This window comes from Mycetomoellerius zeteki, unplaced genomic scaffold (assembly GCF_001594055.1).
Source record: "Mycetomoellerius zeteki isolate Tzet28-1 unplaced genomic scaffold, Tzet1.0 scaffold135, whole genome shotgun sequence".
Taxonomy (NCBI): domain Eukaryota; kingdom Metazoa; phylum Arthropoda; class Insecta; order Hymenoptera; family Formicidae; genus Mycetomoellerius; species Mycetomoellerius zeteki.
In genome coordinates this window covers 5,198,413-5,218,204 of record NW_017256287.1, presented here as the reverse complement: position 1 = coordinate 5,218,204, position 19,792 = coordinate 5,198,413, and the positions used below count along the sequence as shown (strand labels likewise).

General features: G+C 32.3%; 3 protein-coding genes across 4 annotated transcripts; 1 reads left to right on the top strand and 2 right to left on the bottom strand.

Moving 5' to 3' along the window:
- Positions 1-275: 275 nt before the first annotated feature.
- Positions 276-7,159, bottom strand: wit (kinase protein wishful thinking). 2 transcript variants are annotated; one of them, XM_018461909.1, is made up of 12 exons: positions 6,980-7,159; positions 5,654-5,934; positions 5,434-5,536; positions 5,144-5,341; positions 4,754-4,990; positions 4,480-4,635; positions 4,167-4,349; positions 3,861-4,030; positions 3,596-3,791; positions 3,304-3,504; positions 3,016-3,237; positions 276-1,705 (listed from the first exon to the last, which is right to left on the bottom strand). In XM_018461909.1, the coding sequence occupies exons 2-12, from the start codon at positions 5,816-5,818 to the stop codon at positions 663-665; spliced, it is 2,874 nt and encodes a 957-aa protein (XP_018317411.1). In that variant the 5' UTR covers positions 5,819-5,934; positions 6,980-7,159; the 3' UTR covers positions 276-662. The 2 variants fall into 2 exon arrangements, with proteins under 2 accessions (XP_018317411.1, XP_018317410.1); XM_018461908.1 differs by having other exon boundaries at positions 5,654-5,931.
- A 2,571-nt stretch (positions 7,160-9,730) lies between these two features.
- On the bottom strand, positions 9,731-12,660 carry LOC108731546 (uncharacterized). The gene is made up of 7 exons (XM_018461900.1): positions 12,631-12,660; positions 12,460-12,522; positions 11,866-12,033; positions 11,341-11,739; positions 11,227-11,273; positions 10,537-11,052; positions 9,731-9,786 (listed from the first exon to the last, which is right to left on the bottom strand). The coding sequence occupies exons 1-7, from the start codon at positions 12,651-12,653 to the stop codon at positions 9,731-9,733; spliced, it is 1,272 nt and encodes a 423-aa protein (XP_018317402.1). The 5' UTR covers positions 12,654-12,660.
- Positions 12,661-14,659: 1,999 nt separating this feature from the next.
- Positions 14,660-19,792, top strand: Jasper (JIL-1 anchoring and stabilizing protein). The gene is made up of 12 exons (XM_018461915.1): positions 14,660-14,899; positions 15,379-15,449; positions 15,544-15,704; positions 15,830-15,963; positions 16,250-16,436; positions 17,211-17,303; positions 17,386-17,728; positions 17,827-18,001; positions 18,089-18,142; positions 18,975-19,040; positions 19,123-19,255; positions 19,417-19,792. Exons 1-12 carry the CDS (start codon positions 14,819-14,821, stop codon positions 19,689-19,691), a joined length of 1,773 nt encoding a protein of 590 aa, XP_018317417.1. The 5' UTR covers positions 14,660-14,818; the 3' UTR covers positions 19,692-19,792.

Here is a 19,792-nt window from a genome sequence, read left to right as displayed (position 1 = left end):
TTTGAGCTAATAATATCAGATGGAGAATATTCTATAAGTATTGACATTAAGAGATTGTTTAACATTACACAGAGATTATGTCTTTTAAATGTTGTGAAAAAAAGTAAAAGACAATTATATATTGAAATATTAACAATATCTTATGTGATGTAAATGTTAATATTGATTGTCCATGTTTATCAATTACATTGAAAATTTATTAATTCGAAAAGAATATTGAGAATATAAATAATTACAATAAATCACAAATATCGTATATATGAAAACAGTTTTATAATAAACTCATTTCTCATATTTCAGCGCATATAGATTACGTCCATTTGATTTTCTATTTTCTATCTGTAATTATTATGTGCACTTGTCATACCCAATCATCTACTTCATCAAAAGCATTCATTACGACGTCCAAAGTATGCTATCAATATAACGTGACAAATCAATTGAACAGCACGAGTTTCTGATTACATTTCTAATTTTTTTAAAATTTCATTGTTTAGTGTTTGTATCGTAGTAATATATTTTGCGTCGAGTATAAAATCTTACTTATTCTTATACACAAATTCTGTACATAAATCGAAGCTGAAGATACCTTACAGCGTTCCTTTTTTTCTTGACTCTATATATTATAGACATAAAGACTTTACAAATACATTAATATCTGATTAAAAGCACGTAACATTTTTGGTACCAAGTTTCGTTGGTGATTGTTTTCCATCACTATCACCGAGATCCATACCAAATGGCACAGAATTCCAAATGGCTTTGTCACTTTGATCGTCCTCTTCGTTCAGAATATTGCACATCATGCGATCATCGTAAAGCGAAAATCGCGCCGTTGATTGCGCTCGACCGCGAACTTTTCTAACAGACGGCGGTAAATCACCGGGTGTTTTTATTCTCATATGTGGATCCTTCAGTGCGTTGTTTACATTCGAACCCACATTAAAGACTTCATTAAATTTATCTATGCTTTCTTGCCTGTTTAGATTATTTTCTCGTTTTTTATTTCTTAAATTTACGAGAGGCAAAGTGGAAGGACGCGCGTTAGACGTCGCATTATCACTCTCATACTGTTTTTGTTTCCCCGTTTGTGCGATATTTTTGTCATTCTTCTCTACTGGCATCGCCGAAGTAGAAGTCTTACCAATAATACCATTTACATACTTTCCTCCAGGCGAAATTGTTACGTTCGTTTCTACAGTTTTAATCTGGACATTTTGCTTTGATAATAAATTTGACTTAGAATCTTCCCTATCTATTTGGTATCTGCTATATGGATACATTTTCTTATTGATGAGCAATTTTTTTAAATTGGGCCAGGCAAATAATTTTTTCCGTGGGCTTTCTTGAAGAGACGTGTCCTGTACATTTGTCTGCTTTCTCTTACCATAAGAAGATGATCCTTCATCGGAAATAACATTTTGAACATATGGTATAGGCGTTGCCGGCCTAAGTTGTGTTAACTGAGTAGTATGTTGACTTAAATAATCGTGCGAAACTAAGCCTTGTGCTTCTGTTCCAGTTTTGTATTGATCATTACACGCATGCTTCAGTGATTTATCGACGAGAACGTTACCGTTACATCTTAAGTCTTCCAACGAATCTGATTGTAACATTAAATTTCTTTCCATACACGGATTTCTACCCTGATACGGCTGAAGCGTTTGAGTATGATTATATGTTGCTACTTCGTTTGAATTTTTGACTGAAACAAGATTATCAAAAATAGTTGTGTATGAAAAATGAAATTATAAAAATGTAAAATGAATGATAGGTATTGAATATCATATATGCTACAACAACGACATAACTAAAAAATTGTCACTTGAGTTGCTTGCAAAAAGAAAAACGAGGATCTAACAAAAAACGTGAACATGTATCTCAGAAATATACTCTATTAAAAAAAATAACCAGGGACTCGGACCGAAATTACATTATGGTTCGAGGCTATTCACTTTTGGTTTCGGTGTCAGTTCCAATTCGTGTAGTTATAACGGTGACCGTTACAGGCATGTAATTACCGAAAGCGAAAAGGGCCGAAATCCAAACGGACCTGTTATGATAAAAAAACTGGAAGCAAAAATTGGATTTAGCCTCGGACCATTATCCGGATCGAAATTTTTGGTCCGAATCCTTGATTAATAATTTGTCTAATAATAATAAGATTTTATGTTCGTTACGAAATTAATTTTAAAGCTTCTTGATTACAAAAAAATTTAATTTTATGGTTGGGCATGTATTTAAAATACTTTTACTTGAAAAACAGTATTTGTAAATGTATTTTTACAAAATATACTTGTATTAAAAATACTGTATTTTAGACAAAAAATTTCAAATACATACCCAGTCCTGTTTAATTTGGTAAAATACTAAAAATTTTACGAAAATCTTTAACTTTCTTTTTTCTCAGATAAGGTATTTTTAATTAATAAATTAACGTTTTATTTTAATTTTTTTTTATTTAGTATTTAAACTTTTTTAATACAGTCTTTGGTTTTTATTTAGTCTTACAAAATAAAAACAAAAATAACTCGTATACAAGAAATAAAAAATAATTTGAATGTAAGAGCAAGAAATAAACATATGATCAGTTTGAATTTAAAAATAATAAACAGAAATAAATCAGTTTTGATATACGAGTAAAAATTAAAAATACAAGAATAGTGACAAATTATGGTTAAATCGCGGAATGACAAATGTGTATCTGCAAGATACTGCGTCCAGTATCAATACAAGGATTAAAAGAACATAGTTTGGCTGCACTTACTCTTGGAATCATTTGTTTATCGAATGTTAAACAAGGTTAAATGATGCTCACGAGTGTTGTGAGCATGAATCGAATCACAGCCTTTTATTCCTCTATAATCAATTATTACAAAATCAAAAGTGCACATTTTAAAATTAATATTACAAAATTTTAATGATTTAAAACATTTAAACTCATTTTCTGGAAAACTTCATTTTTTGAGTTTGTCGTTGTGTAGTAAAAATAAATGAATATTATTAATTACTTACAACTGTGTTCATGAGCAACGCTGTCAGATGGTGATAACATAACTAAGTTTTCAGCTATTGCACTGTCGTTAGTATTACTATCTTGCACCATGTTCAATGTAAGTTGAACAACATGTATATTGTCATGATGCGAGGACTCACTGTAAAGACTGTTTGTCGTTGAAGGCACTAAGGTGCAGTGAGAATTCACCATTGGACTTCCATCAGTAAAGTGCATTGTTACTACAATTTTTTCTTTTAGAAAATGTAAAAATCATATAATTTGCTAAATAATGGTAAATCCATTACCACGATGAGATTGCAGTTCAGAAAGTCGTTCTTCTATACACAAAGCAGTTAAACGAGCTTCAGCATCAGCATCCCAACAATCTTCTATAGTTTCCTTAATCAAACGCACTCCTGGTCTATCTACTAAGTTACCTTCTAAAAGTGGTCTGGCTTTATTACGTGATACTAAGGCTTGCATTTGTTCAAACGTTGGATGAAGACCTAAAAAGTATATAAATAAAAATATTTCATAAATAACTTAAATAAGATATAAATTCGGCATGATTTTGAGAAATATTTTTTATACACAAACCTATTTCATTTTCATATGGTTGTTTATATTGCGGTACATCCGACCCAGGAATATAAATGTCAGAACATCTTGTAATCAGTTCCCAAAGAACTAAACCCATTGCATAAACATCTATTTGTTTTAAAGAACTTTCGCAATCCCGTAAATTAACAGCACCGTCCAACACTTCTGGTGCCATGTATCTCAGAGTACCCACCTAGCGTAATAGATTTCGACAGAGGTTGAATTGTAGAATATACATAATCTTAGATATTTTGATACTCACGTCATTAATTGATTTTAGTTCGGCATGCTGCTCCTCTCCATTAGAATAATACTTCGATCCAGAGATTTGAACTGCTAATCCCAAATCACAAATACAGCAAGAACCATCAGCTTTAATTAATATGTTTCTTGAATTTATATCCCTATGTGCAATGCATGGCTTAAACTTGTCTAAAAATTAATATTTATATAAATGTTAATATTAGAATTAATTATCTAATTATATTTTACTTTGATGAAAAACAGTAATAAATCAAGAATATTTTAAATATTTCCATACTTTTTGAGCAAGTAATGCAATACATACCACCTTTGCGTATATCCGTATGTAAATAAGCAAGTCCTTTAACTACGGAAAGACTCATTTTGCAGAATGTGTTCCAATCAATAGTATGGGTTCGTAAAAATTCTGTTAAACTACCACCCGAAGCAAAACTGAGTACCAAAAGATATTCAATACTACCTTCCATGCTTATTCTTTCATCCACACCTAAAACGGAAATATAAATTAATTTTATATTCTGGTATGAAATATTCAAATATTAAAAAAAAGAAAGCGTTTTCATATTATATCGCTAGTTTTAATATAATTTGTTTTAAGTCCAATAAAAAATGCCAACCATAATAGCTTAATAATGATGGATGTTCCATAAAAGGTAGACAATAAGTATCTCTTTCATTCTGAAAATAATTGCGATAATGTGATGGATATATTTTAACTGCAACATCTTGGTCTCCCATACTCCCTTGCCAGACTGATCCGTATCGTCCTTGACCTGTGATTATAAGATGATTATAATATATACTATAATAAATTAACCAGAATTAAGCATTTATTCATTGTAATATTAAATAAATAAGGATTATTGATTAATTTAATCAAAAAAAACATACCTACAATATTTGCGAGTTTCAAATGATCAACAGTGTAAGTACCAGTTCTTAATGCTGTGCTATCCATGAACTGATCATTGTAAGATAATGACTTTCCTAATCTTATTAAAATATTGTTATGAGAGGATTTGTATATAATCATGGATATAGTACATATTACTAGCGATGTACATGCTACGCCAGTTACTATAATAAGCAACAATCGTTCATAGTTTGACTGTTCAAGATATTCTGTAGCTGAAAAATATTACAAAATAATGTATTTTAAAAAATGTTTTCTGATTATCATTTCTATGAAATATCAAGCTATGAAATATCATTTCTATGAAATATCAAACTAAAAGTAAATATTCTGCTATATAATAATTGCTATTAATGCTGTTATCTTACTTGGCTGACTCTTTTGCGATGAAAGAGGATTAAATATTTTGTTGTCTGGATCTGCAAGATTGGAGCTTGTAATATTGAGATTACAGAAATCTCCGTGACAGCAACAAAACTTTGTGTTGTTCAAAGCTTTTGTAGATCTCTGGAGTGCAACACATTCTGTATTTTCGCATTTTTGTTCACCGGATTGTTTCCAACAACCTAGTCCATATCAAAAAAGTAATATAACATTTTATATTTATGTGCGTAAATAATGATCATTTATGCATAATGAACTCCTACATGATATATACCTTGAGACAAAATAGTTATTTCAGTGCCATTTGCCGTTTTATCTTCTTGCCATAAGGCATGGCAGAAATTATTACATATTTCGAATTTCACATCTTCATTTATCTAAAAGTTAGATATATATTTTAAATATTTTGTAGTTAGTGTGAACATTATTTATACTATATAATTTTAAAATCATCATTTTCAAAAAGCACACTAGCTTATTATAAAAAAACATACATTATGATCATTGGATGTAACTTCAGGTACACCTGCTGAATTCTGCTTCAAAGAAAGATTTTCAACATTTTTCTTTCTACTGGCACATTTCCTAATGGCATTGATAGGGGCTAAGCTTATGCCACACAGCAGTGTGATCAGCACGATTGATACAATGGCTCTCATTATGCTTTAGCAGGCCTCTTGAACCAGAACCACTTCAACAGAAGCAGAGCTCCTTAAGAATTAGCATCTTTCATCGTAGTAAAACAAAGCTGCCGTTGAGATTCTGAGTTCATCTGCTCGTCGTATATAATGCAAAAAAAAAGATTAATATAAATATAAAGCATCAAAATTTTAATTTGACAAGGCTCTCAGATTCAATAGAATTAATTTTCGATGTGAGATATGGGCAATTGAGAAGAAACACAGTTAAATTTAGCATATATCTATTTATATATAATATCAAATAATAAATTAATATAAATAATTAATAACATTTAATTTAAAAAATTATATATTGCATATTCTCATCTTATTTGTATTTTTGCTTATAAAGATAAGAAAATTATATGAAAAATATTATTAGTCTTTGTGGTGTTTAAAGACAATGAAAGTACACAACTTAAATTTTGTATTCAAAGTCATCATGAATAAAATATATTCTTTCTGAATTTCGAATAACATTGATCTTCATATCAGACATTAAATATTAATCATATTACGCAAAATTGACTTTTTTTTAAAACTTTTTATCGTAATATGGACATACATACAGCATTCAATATACATATCACACTCACTTCCTGTTTGTAATATATCAATTTTTTTGAATTTTATCAACGCAAATATAACATATATGTTCAACTCTTTTTTGCAATATACTGCCAATTTTTTTTCAAGTTTATCAACACAAATATATGTATATATAATGTACATATTCAATGAACACACTCAACTCCTTTTTACAATAAATTGTCAAATTTTAAATCTAATTCCCACGACTGTACGCAGTAATTCTCGCAGACGTTTAAGCTGTTCCGTGGTATCGTGTCACGCAAATCTAACGACCAGAAAGTAATGCGAGATCTCATCTGTGACATGACTGATTAATCGGAGTTCTTTACATGGTCAGGCGAACGCAATATTGAGCGGCGGGAGAGGATCGCGGGATGTCAAAGGAAGAACAATGTACTTTTAACGACGCGAATGGGAGTATGTTAACACGTCGCACGTCGGGATTTCCTACACGCGTCCCGTGGGAAATTCGCGAGATTGGAAAAGGGGAGAAACATCGCGCGTACAGGGTGCGCGATGTGCATTACAAATGAAGCGACATACACTTACATTCTGCTCGGCGGTCCTCGTGGAAGCCCAATGTGATTCACGCGCGTTATTGTGGCCACCGTCGGATGCGACATCGCACCATATCCTCAGAACGCCGCCAAGCTCATTCGAAAGAAGCGTCGCGTGAATCCCGTATATTTGACAGGCAGCCCGTGTCGGTGTCCATTGGGTCGCGTCCTGATCGCGCGTCCGCAAACGCATCGACGGCGACGCGGCTGCTTATCGTACGGTTGCCGCTCGTATGGCGCGAAATTTTAAACCTTCTGTCGACGATGGCTGCGTTCCACAATTTACTGCCAGTACTGAAAATCTATAGTTTACATCACGTACACTATAGATTTTCAATACAAGTAATTCAATACAGTAAATTTGAGAACACAGCTGATGTTAGGAATCGCTCCGAGAGCTCAGAGAGAAAAAAAAATAAATCACATTTAAACATTTGAGGCATTTTAAAAATTGTTCAATTCTTTCTCATCCGAGATCTTGGAACAATGATTCAGCAGAACCTTCTTTTTGTTACGCTTTTCTTTGCTGAGATAAAACTATTTCTCTATATTTATATATATATATATAAAAGTATAATCCAATTAGCGCGAATAAAACTTCCAACAGTTATAAAATAAACATTCTGCTGAACGCAACTAATGACTGTGTTTTAGCAACAAAAAAAAACAGCTTTGCAACTGTTGTAAAATCTTGTAATGTGATGATCTTGCCCTTAGTTCTTCACTAAATTTAAATGTATAAACCAATCGATCCCCTATAAGCGCAAAATATTATTTAATATGAAATAATATCTTAGGCATATTCTTAGAATATTAAATGTAACATTTTAATATTTTACTAAAATTATATAATATTACATGATATTCTCGAAATATTAATGGAAGGTTATATGTCCACTCCTGATAATATTATATGATTATTAAAAGTAACATTTATTTAATGTTACTGCATCAGATTGATTAGACGTAGGTATGTGTACAATCAGTAAAAAGGTTGCAACACTTTTTTTTAACGGATTTCAGAATTCAGCCTACTCATCGAGCGATTGGTTCTTACTTATGGATCCATAAGTAAGAACCAACTCGATGAGTAGATTGCATTCTGAAACCTATTGAAAAAAAAGCGTTGCAACTTCTTAGAGCGGTATTCATAGTCCGTTCTTATTTTAAGATCGTCTTAAGTAATATTTTAAGACGCTAATGCGGCTTTCTGATTGGTTCATGACATCTTAAGATTGTACTTAAGACGGTCTTAAATATAAGATTCGATTATGAATACCGCGGCCTTAATTACTGACCATACAAAGAATACATGTGCCTTTGAAGATTAGTTTTGACTATACAATAAAAAATGTTTTCTGTTGTTTTTATTAACATCAATATGGCGATTACATTGTTACAATCGTTAAAATTGATAGTTCTTAATAACAACATACACATATAGACTCTCGTACACATATACTTTATACTTTCGTACATCCCAGCAAACGAGAATGGATTGAAATGAATTCAGATTTTTAGAAATATGGATTCACGAATGTTAAAATGAATGCTTTTCAATCCTGAATGCATTTTTATTCATTTATAGGAATTACATGGATCATATCTCTATGCCTTTCAATTTAAAAATAATATCAGCTTTTTCTGTGCATTGTGAATACTGTTCAATTCAAAATTTTGAATAGGAAATGCAGTTTTTCAATCCAATTGCATCCAATTGAATAAAAAAAAAGTATTTAAAATACGCATTTAAAATTATAAATGTAAACCATAATAAATAACAATGATCTGCGGAAATAATATTTTGATTATTTTATAAAGATGTCGAAGAGCATTGAGAACGAGCGAGTAATCTCGCGAGCAAAGAGAAGAGAGATTCGACTGTTAGACTCCCGAACAAAAAAGACCTGTAACCGAATGCCGAAGAATAATTTATAAACCAATCGCGAGTTGAACTGCTTATTTCGCTTCGCCATAAGTCTCAATCCTTTATTCACAGCCTTAAATACGCTAAACAGGTTTTTTTACAAACAGTCATGACGGAAAAACAGCAATATTATATCTTATAAGGTACATGAGAAACACTTATATCTTAGGATCGTATGTGAGAAACACTATCCATAGAAATACAAGTATTTAAGATCCAGCTAGACCGTTTAAGGAAAAAGAACACTTTTGGCAAACATTACAGGAAGATCTTTCTCCGTGTCATTTAAAATACAGAGTAAAAATATACAGAATGTTTAATATTATTGATACAATGCTTGTATGCAAGTAAAGCTAAACCGAGTCGGAAAGTCTTCTACTATTTTGCAAATTTCGCAATAGTCGAGTTATTAATTATTAAAGATCGCTGAATAATACTGCCAAGTGCGAGATAGGACCACTCACCATCATTTTTTTTATTTAAATGTTTATCGTAGTAATTGAATAGTATACAATTTCCAATAAACAAAGATTAAACTTACAGACTAGCTTAATCTAATATAGGCTGAATAGGCTTTCTATTATTCTTCGCAACCATGAACACTAAATTTACTAATTTTATTTCGATAAATTGAGGTAGGTTTATATTAAAACAAACAGATATTCTTAAATTATCCTGACTATGGCTGCCATAACTTGCGGAAGTTAGCGCAATAGACAATCATTTTATATCATGAAAAAGCCGTCCGCTTTTATGAAAAAGCGATAAACTGATTAGGCAACTTTCGCTGCATGGCAAGCGTTCTGTGTGCAGGAGTTATTGATCCACTTTACCTGCATACGAGCATTGTGTAATAATTATCTGCAGATGCCCTGTATAATATATTCAATAGTAATATACAAGGTGTTTCTTAAATAGCGTCCACTAATCATATATAGCGCTATTTCTCATCAAAAATTAAATCAAAGAGTTCTGAGCAATTTTTTTCTACAATGCTTAATGAAGCAGTATTACCAGGGTTGGTAAAAACATGTTTTAAACATGTTTTAAACAATTTAAAACATGCTTAATTGATGTTTTTAATATGTTTTAAACATGGTTTTTTATAATACTGTTTAAAGCATATTTGAAACATTAAAAACATTTAAAAAGAAATGATTTATTCTTAAAAAAAAAACATTAGTCTTTGCCAACTTTGGTTATTATAAGATAAAACAATTACTGATGTGCGCTCGTTCTAAAGAACAGCGCCAATTGAATTAGCTTTACTCTGGTAATAACTGCTTTGAATTTGAGCATTGTAGAGAAAAATGACTCAGGATTTTTTTATTCAATTTTTTATTAGGAATAGCGCTATACGATTAGTGGGCGCTATTTAAGATACATTCTGTATGTAGTCAATAATTCTGTATATAGTAAATAATATTTGAAAAACTTTTAAGATTTTTTTTAACACAATTTCAATATTATTAGATTTAAAAAACGTTAGAATTTGTTATTTCTCATTCTTATTCTTTAAGTGGAATTTGCAAATGTAATTTCATGCTTAAGACGCACATTTAAAAAATTTTTCAAAATTAATTGTATTAATTGACTTCGGTGATCAAACGTCCAACAAATACTATGTTCCATATGTTTATTCATATTAAATATATTTGAAGAAAGTGCACGTAACGATTGACATATTAAATCAGCTAATATATTGTCTGTTTTAAATAATTTGTCTTGATTATGTTTTAAAATTTTTTCTGCTGTCTTGCATATTTCAATAACATCACATGATGCTTGACACAGCGTGTCAATATATGCATCCGATTCCTTTTGTGCTATGTTAGCAATGAGCAATTCTTTACAAAAAAGGCAATTAATTTTGTTTATAACATTAGAAACTATATAGTCAGATATATATGTAATTACTGTTTCAACATATTCAGTCAAGTACCAATTAATTCGTATAAAATAATCATGATCCATATAAATATTTACAGAATCTTGTTTTGCTTCAACATTCACTTCTTGATGCTCATTAAGTTCTTGCTCATTTCTCGTATACTCATCAAATAATATAGTATTAAGTAATACAATGTCGTCGTCGTCTTGCGGAATACAAATGGCATTATTTGTTATCGAACCTGTACCTGTTAACGTTTTTATTACAGATTTCATTGCCATAACTTTCTTTTCTAAACGTTTTTTTTCTGTTATTAAATCTCTGTTTAAGCTTCTAGTATAATGGACGTATCTTACAAATTTAATCCATGAGTCTTCGGTAAAAAACTCGATTTTTTTTAAACATTCTACATTATATTTACCAGTTTTTAACATCATCCTTTCGTTTTTCATAGTCTTAGACCATTTTCTGAAACAAAAAGTTTATTTACAATATTTACAAATTAAAATAAATTAAAATGTCTTTTCGTATTTACCTTCGTTGACTGATGTTACTTCTCGTGACACGTGTGTCACTTCTCGTTACACGTTTGTCACTTCTCATGACACGTGTGCCACTTCTCGTGACACTTGTGCCACTTCTCGTGACACGTGTATCACTTCTCGTGACATGTGTATCATTTTTTGTGACATGTGTGTTACTTTCTGTGATATGTGTGTCACTTTCTGTGATACATGTGTCACTCAAAACTGTAACTTCATTTTGGATATCCATTGGAAATTCGTGTAGGATGTCCATTGATTCATTTTGATTATCATGTTGAATATCCATTGTAGATTTATGAATGCCTATTATTGATTTATTCTGATCGTCACTGCTTGTTGAATCATGCTGTGTTTCAATTATTAAGTCTTTTTTTACATTTTTACAAAATCTATTGTACATAAAAAAAAACATATTAGAAAAACATTTATTTATATCAGATGTTTTATGTATACATTTTTATAAAATATTGTAACTATATTTTAATACAAAATATCTTATTACAAAATATTCTTACCTTTGCATAAAAACAGATGGAACTGCAGTTTTCTTTAATCTTTTACTTTTATTATTATAATCATTTTCTGTAAAGTGGTCACTGCAAATTCGTGCACGCCTGTAAGCACTGATATTACGACCAATGCTTTGAAACCATTTTTCTCGCCTTTTCGCATCTATTGGAAAACTAAAAATATGATGCACAGTTTCACAAACTGAGGCATAATTATATATAGGTCTGTTTTCTGTAACTGAACTAGTGTATACTTTTGGAACTTAAAATGAGGTAAGTGTAGGTCTGTTCTTTTTAGCTAAAGTTCTTGCACAGTTCATCTTTCTTCCTTTTCTCTCCATTGGAGAGAAAAAGAGAAAAGGCAAATCATGCAAGAAGTTCAATTAAAAAGAACAGGCCTCATGTGAGTCTAGTACAGGAACAGAAAACAGATCAATAACTAGAGATGCGGTCTACATAGCGCTACAAATGCTTTGAACATTTGATAGATCAATCAGAAAAAAGAATTTTACTAATTGACCAATCAAAGAATGCTTCAAAACATTTATAGCATAAAGTAGACTACAAAGTCTAGTTATACTTCTAAATTTATAATCTTACCTGTGAAATTGTCGTGGGAATCGAGAACAATATTCTTTCCGACACACACAGCAGTTAATCATCCTATACAATAATATAAAATTAGTCACATGGCGTTCTGTAATAATTCAAGATAATTATATAGTTTGTGATTCAAGATAATTATAGAGTTGAAAATTTATACTTTTTAACCTTTTTATTCTTTTTATGGACATAAAAAAACTTTCAAATTAGAAAAAGGAAGAAAACAAGACTTAAACGACCATCCTCAGCTCGAGGCTACTAGTCTGATGTCAAAGGCTGTGTTCAGAATTATCACCCGAGTGCCTCTGTATATCATTTTATCCTTGTTCACCCAATGTTAAATAAGGATAAGATACACGGAGGTACCCGGGTGATATTTCCGAACGCAGCCAAAGACAGAGAATGGATCCGTGGTCAAAATGGTCGATAAAAGTAAGAGAGAGGGACCGTGGAAGACGGCCAATCTGTATCTCTTTCCATTCAACGGTATAATGAGAGAGAATGAGAGAGAGATTGACTGTCTTCCACGGTTCCTCTCTCTCATTATTGTCGACCACATTTGATACTACTTAGGGCGGAATCCATAGACGTTGCTCAAGATCCGAGATGGTCTTGAGCTAGTACATGAACCAATCAGAGAGCCGTATTAGCATCTTAATCTTAAAGGTACTTCTTCATGTTGACGCTGGACGCTTATTTTCGGCGTCAAAATAAGTCACGTGATAAAGTGCCTTTTCATGCTGACCCTCGACGCTCATTTTTGGCGTCAAAATAAGTCACGTGATAGAAATTGACGAATTTCAAGCGCCAATTTTGATCACATGACCTATTTGACGCTGAAAATGAGCGTCGAGCGTCAGCATGAAAAGGCACCTTTAGCCGGAATCAGACTACGCATTGAAGACTGAGATTGAAGATTGAAGAATAAAATTTGACCAGTGAGGACAAAGGAATTTTAGCTCCTATTGTTTTGATTGATCAAATTTCAATCCTTCAATCTCAATATTTAATGCGTAATCTGATTTCGGCCTTAAGCCCGTATCAGACTACCGACTCTGCAGGCCGACCCGACTGCCAACTCTGACTGCCGATCAATAATGGATCAATCACAATAAGACTGATTCAATGTGATTGGTCCATTATTGGTCAATGGCTACGTTTACACCGTGCATTTAGGCCGCGGCCTATACAATAGATATCCTTGTTTATCCTGTAGGTTAAACAAGGACATCTATTATATAAGCCGCGGCCTAAATGCATGGTGTAAACGTAGCCAATAGCCAGAGTTGGCAGTCGACCGTCGGCTTACAAAGTCGGTAGTCTGATACGAGCTTTAGACATTGACGAGTATCAAGCATCAATTTTGATCACATTATCTATTTTGACGCTGAAAATGAACATCGAGTGTCAGCATGAAAAGGTACCTTAATGACTCCTACACACTGGACGCGGAAATGCTTACCGCGCGGCAAAATGCGACGCAGTAACCCCGGATCTACAATAAGTGTTTCAAGCCTTAAATCGTAAGAAATTGACCAATTACAGTCTAATTCGAGGAGAATAATCGACTGCGATTCGCTCATTTCTTTTGGCTTAAGGCTTAAAACCCTATTGTAGATCCGGGGTAACCAATGAATATGTTAGGAGCTGTAAGCTTATTGACTATCGCGTCACATTTTGCCGCGCGGCAAGCATTTCCGCGTCCAGTGTGCAGGGTCATAAGGGCGCGTTCACACCTTGACGTGGTTCTGTGTGGCTGCTGCTTTTCCGCTTTCTGCTTTTCCGTCAAGGTGTGAACGCGCCCTAAGACGTTGCTTGAGGGCGCGTTCACACCTGAACGAAAAAGCAGAAAGCGGAAAAGCAGCAGCCAATCAGAATTCGCGCTGGTATTCGACAATTTCGCCTTTTTGTATTACTTACTAACAGCCCGAGTTGTGATTGGCCACTGCTTTTCCGCTTTCTGCTTTTTCCATCAAGGTGTGAACGCGCCCTTACTTGAGGCCGTTGAAGGTCTCTATTTGGAACGCAGTCGCAGCGGTCACTAGCGAGAAAACGATTGGTTTGCCCATAATGCGCGCGCGGCCAATTAGCGATCGCGTTTCAGTTACTCCGCTGTCTCCGATCAATCGTACTCTCTCGACTTTGCGCGGGTAGATCAGCCACTCGTTGACGCCACGGCCAATCAGTTTTGTCTCTTCTGCGTGTTTTCGATATTTGTCGTGCAAATGGCGGTTGTTGCGGTGTTTTGTGCGATGCATCTACAAAATTAACTACGCCACATCGTTATCGCAACGTTTGACGATCAGAAACATACGATAAAGCGGATCGGCGCCGCGATAGCGGATTGTTCGAGGTCATGGTGAAGCTATTAAAAAGATTCTTGGCCGGTGATAAGGTATTCGCAAAAGTTCGAGGTTACCCGCCATGGCCAGCAAAGGTAAGTTCGTATCGAGACGCGATGCTACCTGGACGAATGTCCCGGTGACCATTATGTTGGACGTAGCGTTATTCTATCATCCCCCAAGAATGTCTGACAGGGATGTTGCGGGGTGTGGTAACGTAAATTATTCAAAAGTTGCTCAGATCGTCTTTGTTACTCGCGGCTGCGTCTTGGATGACCCTCGTTCTCGCTTAGGAGCGAGAAAAACGCGGGATCCATGCAGAATGTGAGGTAACATTAACGATAATCCGCCAAGTGGCACGTTACCAACCACGCTAATAAACGCGCGTCGTAAGTTATATTTCTGTCAATATTCTACTATATCAAATAATTGTATATGTATTCTTGGAGATTATATCTCGACATGCATCATAATGTATTCTCCATGAAGGAACATATATGTCAATTCTGTTTATCATATTAAAATTAATGCATGCTGCTTCATCTGTTTTGTATCTCACTTCATCTGTTTGCAGGTCGAAAAAGTCAATGATCCAAATTCCAAGAATGCTAAATATTGCGTTTATTTTTATGGTACAGGAGAAACGTAAGTAACTTATAATATAAACAATAATTCTAGTTCTTTGTAATGAACGATGTCAAAGGATATTTTTGGTGAAATATTATATTAAATCTTTCAGAGCCGTTTGCAAAGTTGACGAGTTATATACCTATTCTGAAAACAAAGAAAAATTCGGCAAACCTAGTCGTCGAAAATTCTTTCATGAAGGCATACAGCAACTTGAACAAGAACTTAAAAATGACAGAAATAAACCTTTAGCAGATATTGCTGCTATTAAGGGTAATTATCAATATTGACAATGAAATCCAAATTATTATTGAATATTTGAAAAATATATATTAAAAAAAATATTTAGATTAAATATTTTTTAATTAAATGGATTATTATAAATGTTACTTTGATAGGTGCTGAAGCAACAGAACTACCAACTGTCAGTGCTACAGACAGTGACATAGAAGCTGGTTCCTTGGTAATTGATGAAAGAGAAAAAAAGAAATCAGTGAAGAGGAAGGTCCTTACATCTACACCCAATCCTGCTGTAAGCAAACATTTATCTTTTGTTATTTGTACAAAGTAATGTTTTGGAGTACTACATATTTGACAATACTGTGTAAGAAAACAGCTATTGAATGAATGTACTCCAAAAGAAATTTAGGAACTGCCGACAAATATTTTTAAAGTTTAAATAGTTTGTGCGATTGTTTCTTACACTTTCATACATATATATTTTTATATAATATTTATATATATATATATACACGTAAGTATAAAATTAAATACATATACCGGCTTATATTATATAATAAATATATGTAATAATACAGCAAGATACTCCAGAAATAAAGAAAAAACGTGGTAGAGGAAAAGCTTCAAGTGATACCTCAAAAGAAGGTGCTTTAGATTCTCAAGGTGAGGAATCGCCGAAAGAGGTGGTTAGTCGCAGTGGGCGCAAGATCAAACCAAAACGATTTGCAGATTTTTCGAGTTCAGATGAAACCGAAACTAATATAGGTATGAAATTGTATTTATAACAATCTTTTATTATGATATACATTTTCAAAAAATCTATTCTACAACTTTATGAATAAAAAATATTCAAATATATAAATGATTAAATAATCGACTTTTTATTAGCTCTTGCTTTCAATTCAATGCACAATGTGTTTTTAATAATGCATTGAGTTCAAATATTAATCACATCCCAATTACGAAATCTAGTTTATTCCTTATCGATATCACAATATACTGTTATTCTTTGCAAAAGTTAAAATCAATTTCCCTGATAATAACTAATATTTAAAGGTAGGAGCACAGTAAAGACACCTATATCACATTTAATGGTGGATGAAGAAACCCAGACTTTTTCATCAGAAATATCTGAAAAATATTCAAGACTTAAGGAACCCAATGAAACTCGGAATTTATCTACAAAAGAATTAAAAAGATTAGTTCTTTTGGAACAGCTGTCATTAATTCGTATACAGAAATCTAAATTTTTATCTGTAAATGTAAACCTGTAAATTTTTATCTGTACAACTCCTACATCATTTTTAATTAATAAAATTTTCAATATTTGTTTTTTTTTTAATACTGTTTATCTATTTATGTCCCTACTTTTATATAATAGTTCTACTGAATTCTCTTTTTTAACAACTTAATTTTTATCTTGGGGAAAAGTATTTAATTTTGTTTATCAAAGTTTATTTTAAAAAAAAGTCGGTTATTTTTTATGTATTTGTATTTAAAATTATAGTATAATGCGATTGTAAATGTTACTCTGTTTAGAACATACTGGTCGAGGTCGTAAAATGAAAAACGAAGATTCTAATGAGCATCAAATGACACCTGTGACGCATAAAAAAAGAGCAGCTATTGAAAGTACGCATTTGTGTAGTTTTTTACTTTTTTAAATCTTTTAAATTAGTTACATCTTTAAAAACATTGTTTATTTAATTTATAGAAAGAAATAATGAAAGTTCCTTATTCGATGGAACTGTAGTATCGAGTAGTACGTCTTCTGATTCACCAAACCGAGTTCTCTTAGCTCGTACATTTGCTGGTGAATATGTGGGTATTAAGTTAGACATAGATAGGCCAAAATCTTTCGAAAGTGAAAAAGCTCGAGCACAATGGGATTGGTCAACTGCTACAAAAGCTATGAAACTCAAAGCACAATTAGAGAGTGGTGAAATGTTACCGGAACGAGTGAAAGATTCTCTAGATTTTAATGTACCTGTCCCAGAAGATGAAAAACGACTTTTGACAAAGGATGGAGCTGTTCATCGCAAAACATATAAATTGAGGTATGATGAGATATTCTGTTTAGCTTAAAGTGTGGCTTTATTTATGTTGTCAGTGTTGATTTTTACTAAACATTTACATTTATAATGTTATTTTTTAGATGGCTTCGTATAGAGGCTCAACTGTTACAATTAGATGCTCAAATAAAATCTAATCTTGGACTGGATCGAGCCAATACAGACAAATGCTTACAAGCGATGGATGAAATTTTGTCTCTTTCAATTGATCCTTTAATGTTAAAAAAACATCCTCATATTGTTGAAACAGTGAAAAGGGTAAGTAATACGTCGAATTTTTTAATAATATTACTTAATAATATTATTAGATTATAATAATTTTGTTTTTACTTTCATTATATATAGCTACGACGATATATTGGAAATCTAGGAGAGTGGAAATTAAGTGAAGAAGAAGGGGTATGTATAAAACAGCGTATGTCTTTATATTTTATATTAAAGATTTTATATTAAAGAAGCGTTTATCCTATTTTATCCTTGTTGTTTACCGAGTTAAAGAAGATTAAAATGATACACATCATGCGTGAAACGGAACGCACTCGTAATTTGTTTGTAAAATACGCAATAGGTAGCCGCGTTTAGCAGAACGTTTATTTTACAACTGTGGAAAATTGTTTCGCTGAGGTAAGACTGTTTATCTAGATCTAAAAGTATAAAAATCAATGCCTTAAATGGTCTAGCTGGATCTTAAGTGCTTGTATAATACTGTGTGACTTTATATGCTACGTACATAGTCTTTTAAAAATGCATGCCGAAATGATTTTTCGGTTTTTGAAACGCAAACTTTACTGAACTATTGCAGTAATATCATTAGTTAAATTGACTAGCAATTTAACAATTTGATGCTTTTTTCGTATTTTAAAACGAGCTTAATAGTGCTGAGTGACATATTAAAATCTGTAAATTAATTCTTTTGATATTACTGCGGAAATTTAGTAAAGTTTGCGTTTCAAAGACCGAAATATCATTTCGGCGCGCATTTTTAAAGAATTACATACGTGGTATATAAATTCACACAGTATTATACAAACACTTAAGATCCAGTTAGACCCTAGGTATTGATTTCTATACTTTGCGTTTCTCGGTAACTTATAAGATTTAATATTGTCTAAAAGTATGAGTCAATCTCAGCATGAAAAAATGTCCAACAGTTTCAATATAAACATTTTGCTGAATGCGGTCATGCTATATTACTTTTAGTCTGCAATAATAAATGTAACATTCTTTATAGGCTATTTTCAAGCAAAAAGCGGAACAGATTAGACAAAAAGCTGAGCATATATATAACAAATATAAGGTAATATATCGTATGTAAAAAACGGAAGTATAATTATTTAAATTCATTTTTACCCTATATTTATCAACTGAAAAATATACAGGCTATGTTTACGATACCTGAAGGTCAATCATTTTGGCAATCATTTTCCGATCAAGTGGTCCATTTCAAAAAATTAACAAAAGATATGCCTGAAGAGAAGGTATTTTCATTGATGTCCGACCCTTCTTGTTCAGGTAATTTTGCTATTTTACATTAAATAAATAGTGAGCAATATAGATTCATAAATCTTTTTAAAATAGTTTCTTTAAAATAGTTCTAAAATAATTAGAAATTATATATCAAGATTAAAAAATGTATTTAGTGATATGTATTTATTATAAATATTGATGTGTAGATACAAGTATATCGGAGGATTTACCTGCAGATGATAGTGGTAATCAATTGGATACAGATGTGATTCAATCAGAGCCAATAGTGGAACGAGAGGCACAGTGTGAAATTGAAACTGAAGCGGAAACAGAACCAAAAACAAATACAGAAACCGAATCACTAGCACAAACAATAGCAGAAGCAGAGTCAGAATCGATTGCTGAAAGAGAAGTAGAAGCAGAAGCAGAAGCAGAAGTGCCTACTAGAACTGAGAGTCTTAAAGATGAAACAGCAAAGTAACATATGTAAAACTTTTTTTATCTAATAATATAAACTTCTGCTTATTTTCTTTGTGTGTCATTATGATACTATAAGAAAAGAGGATATAATTAGAATACATC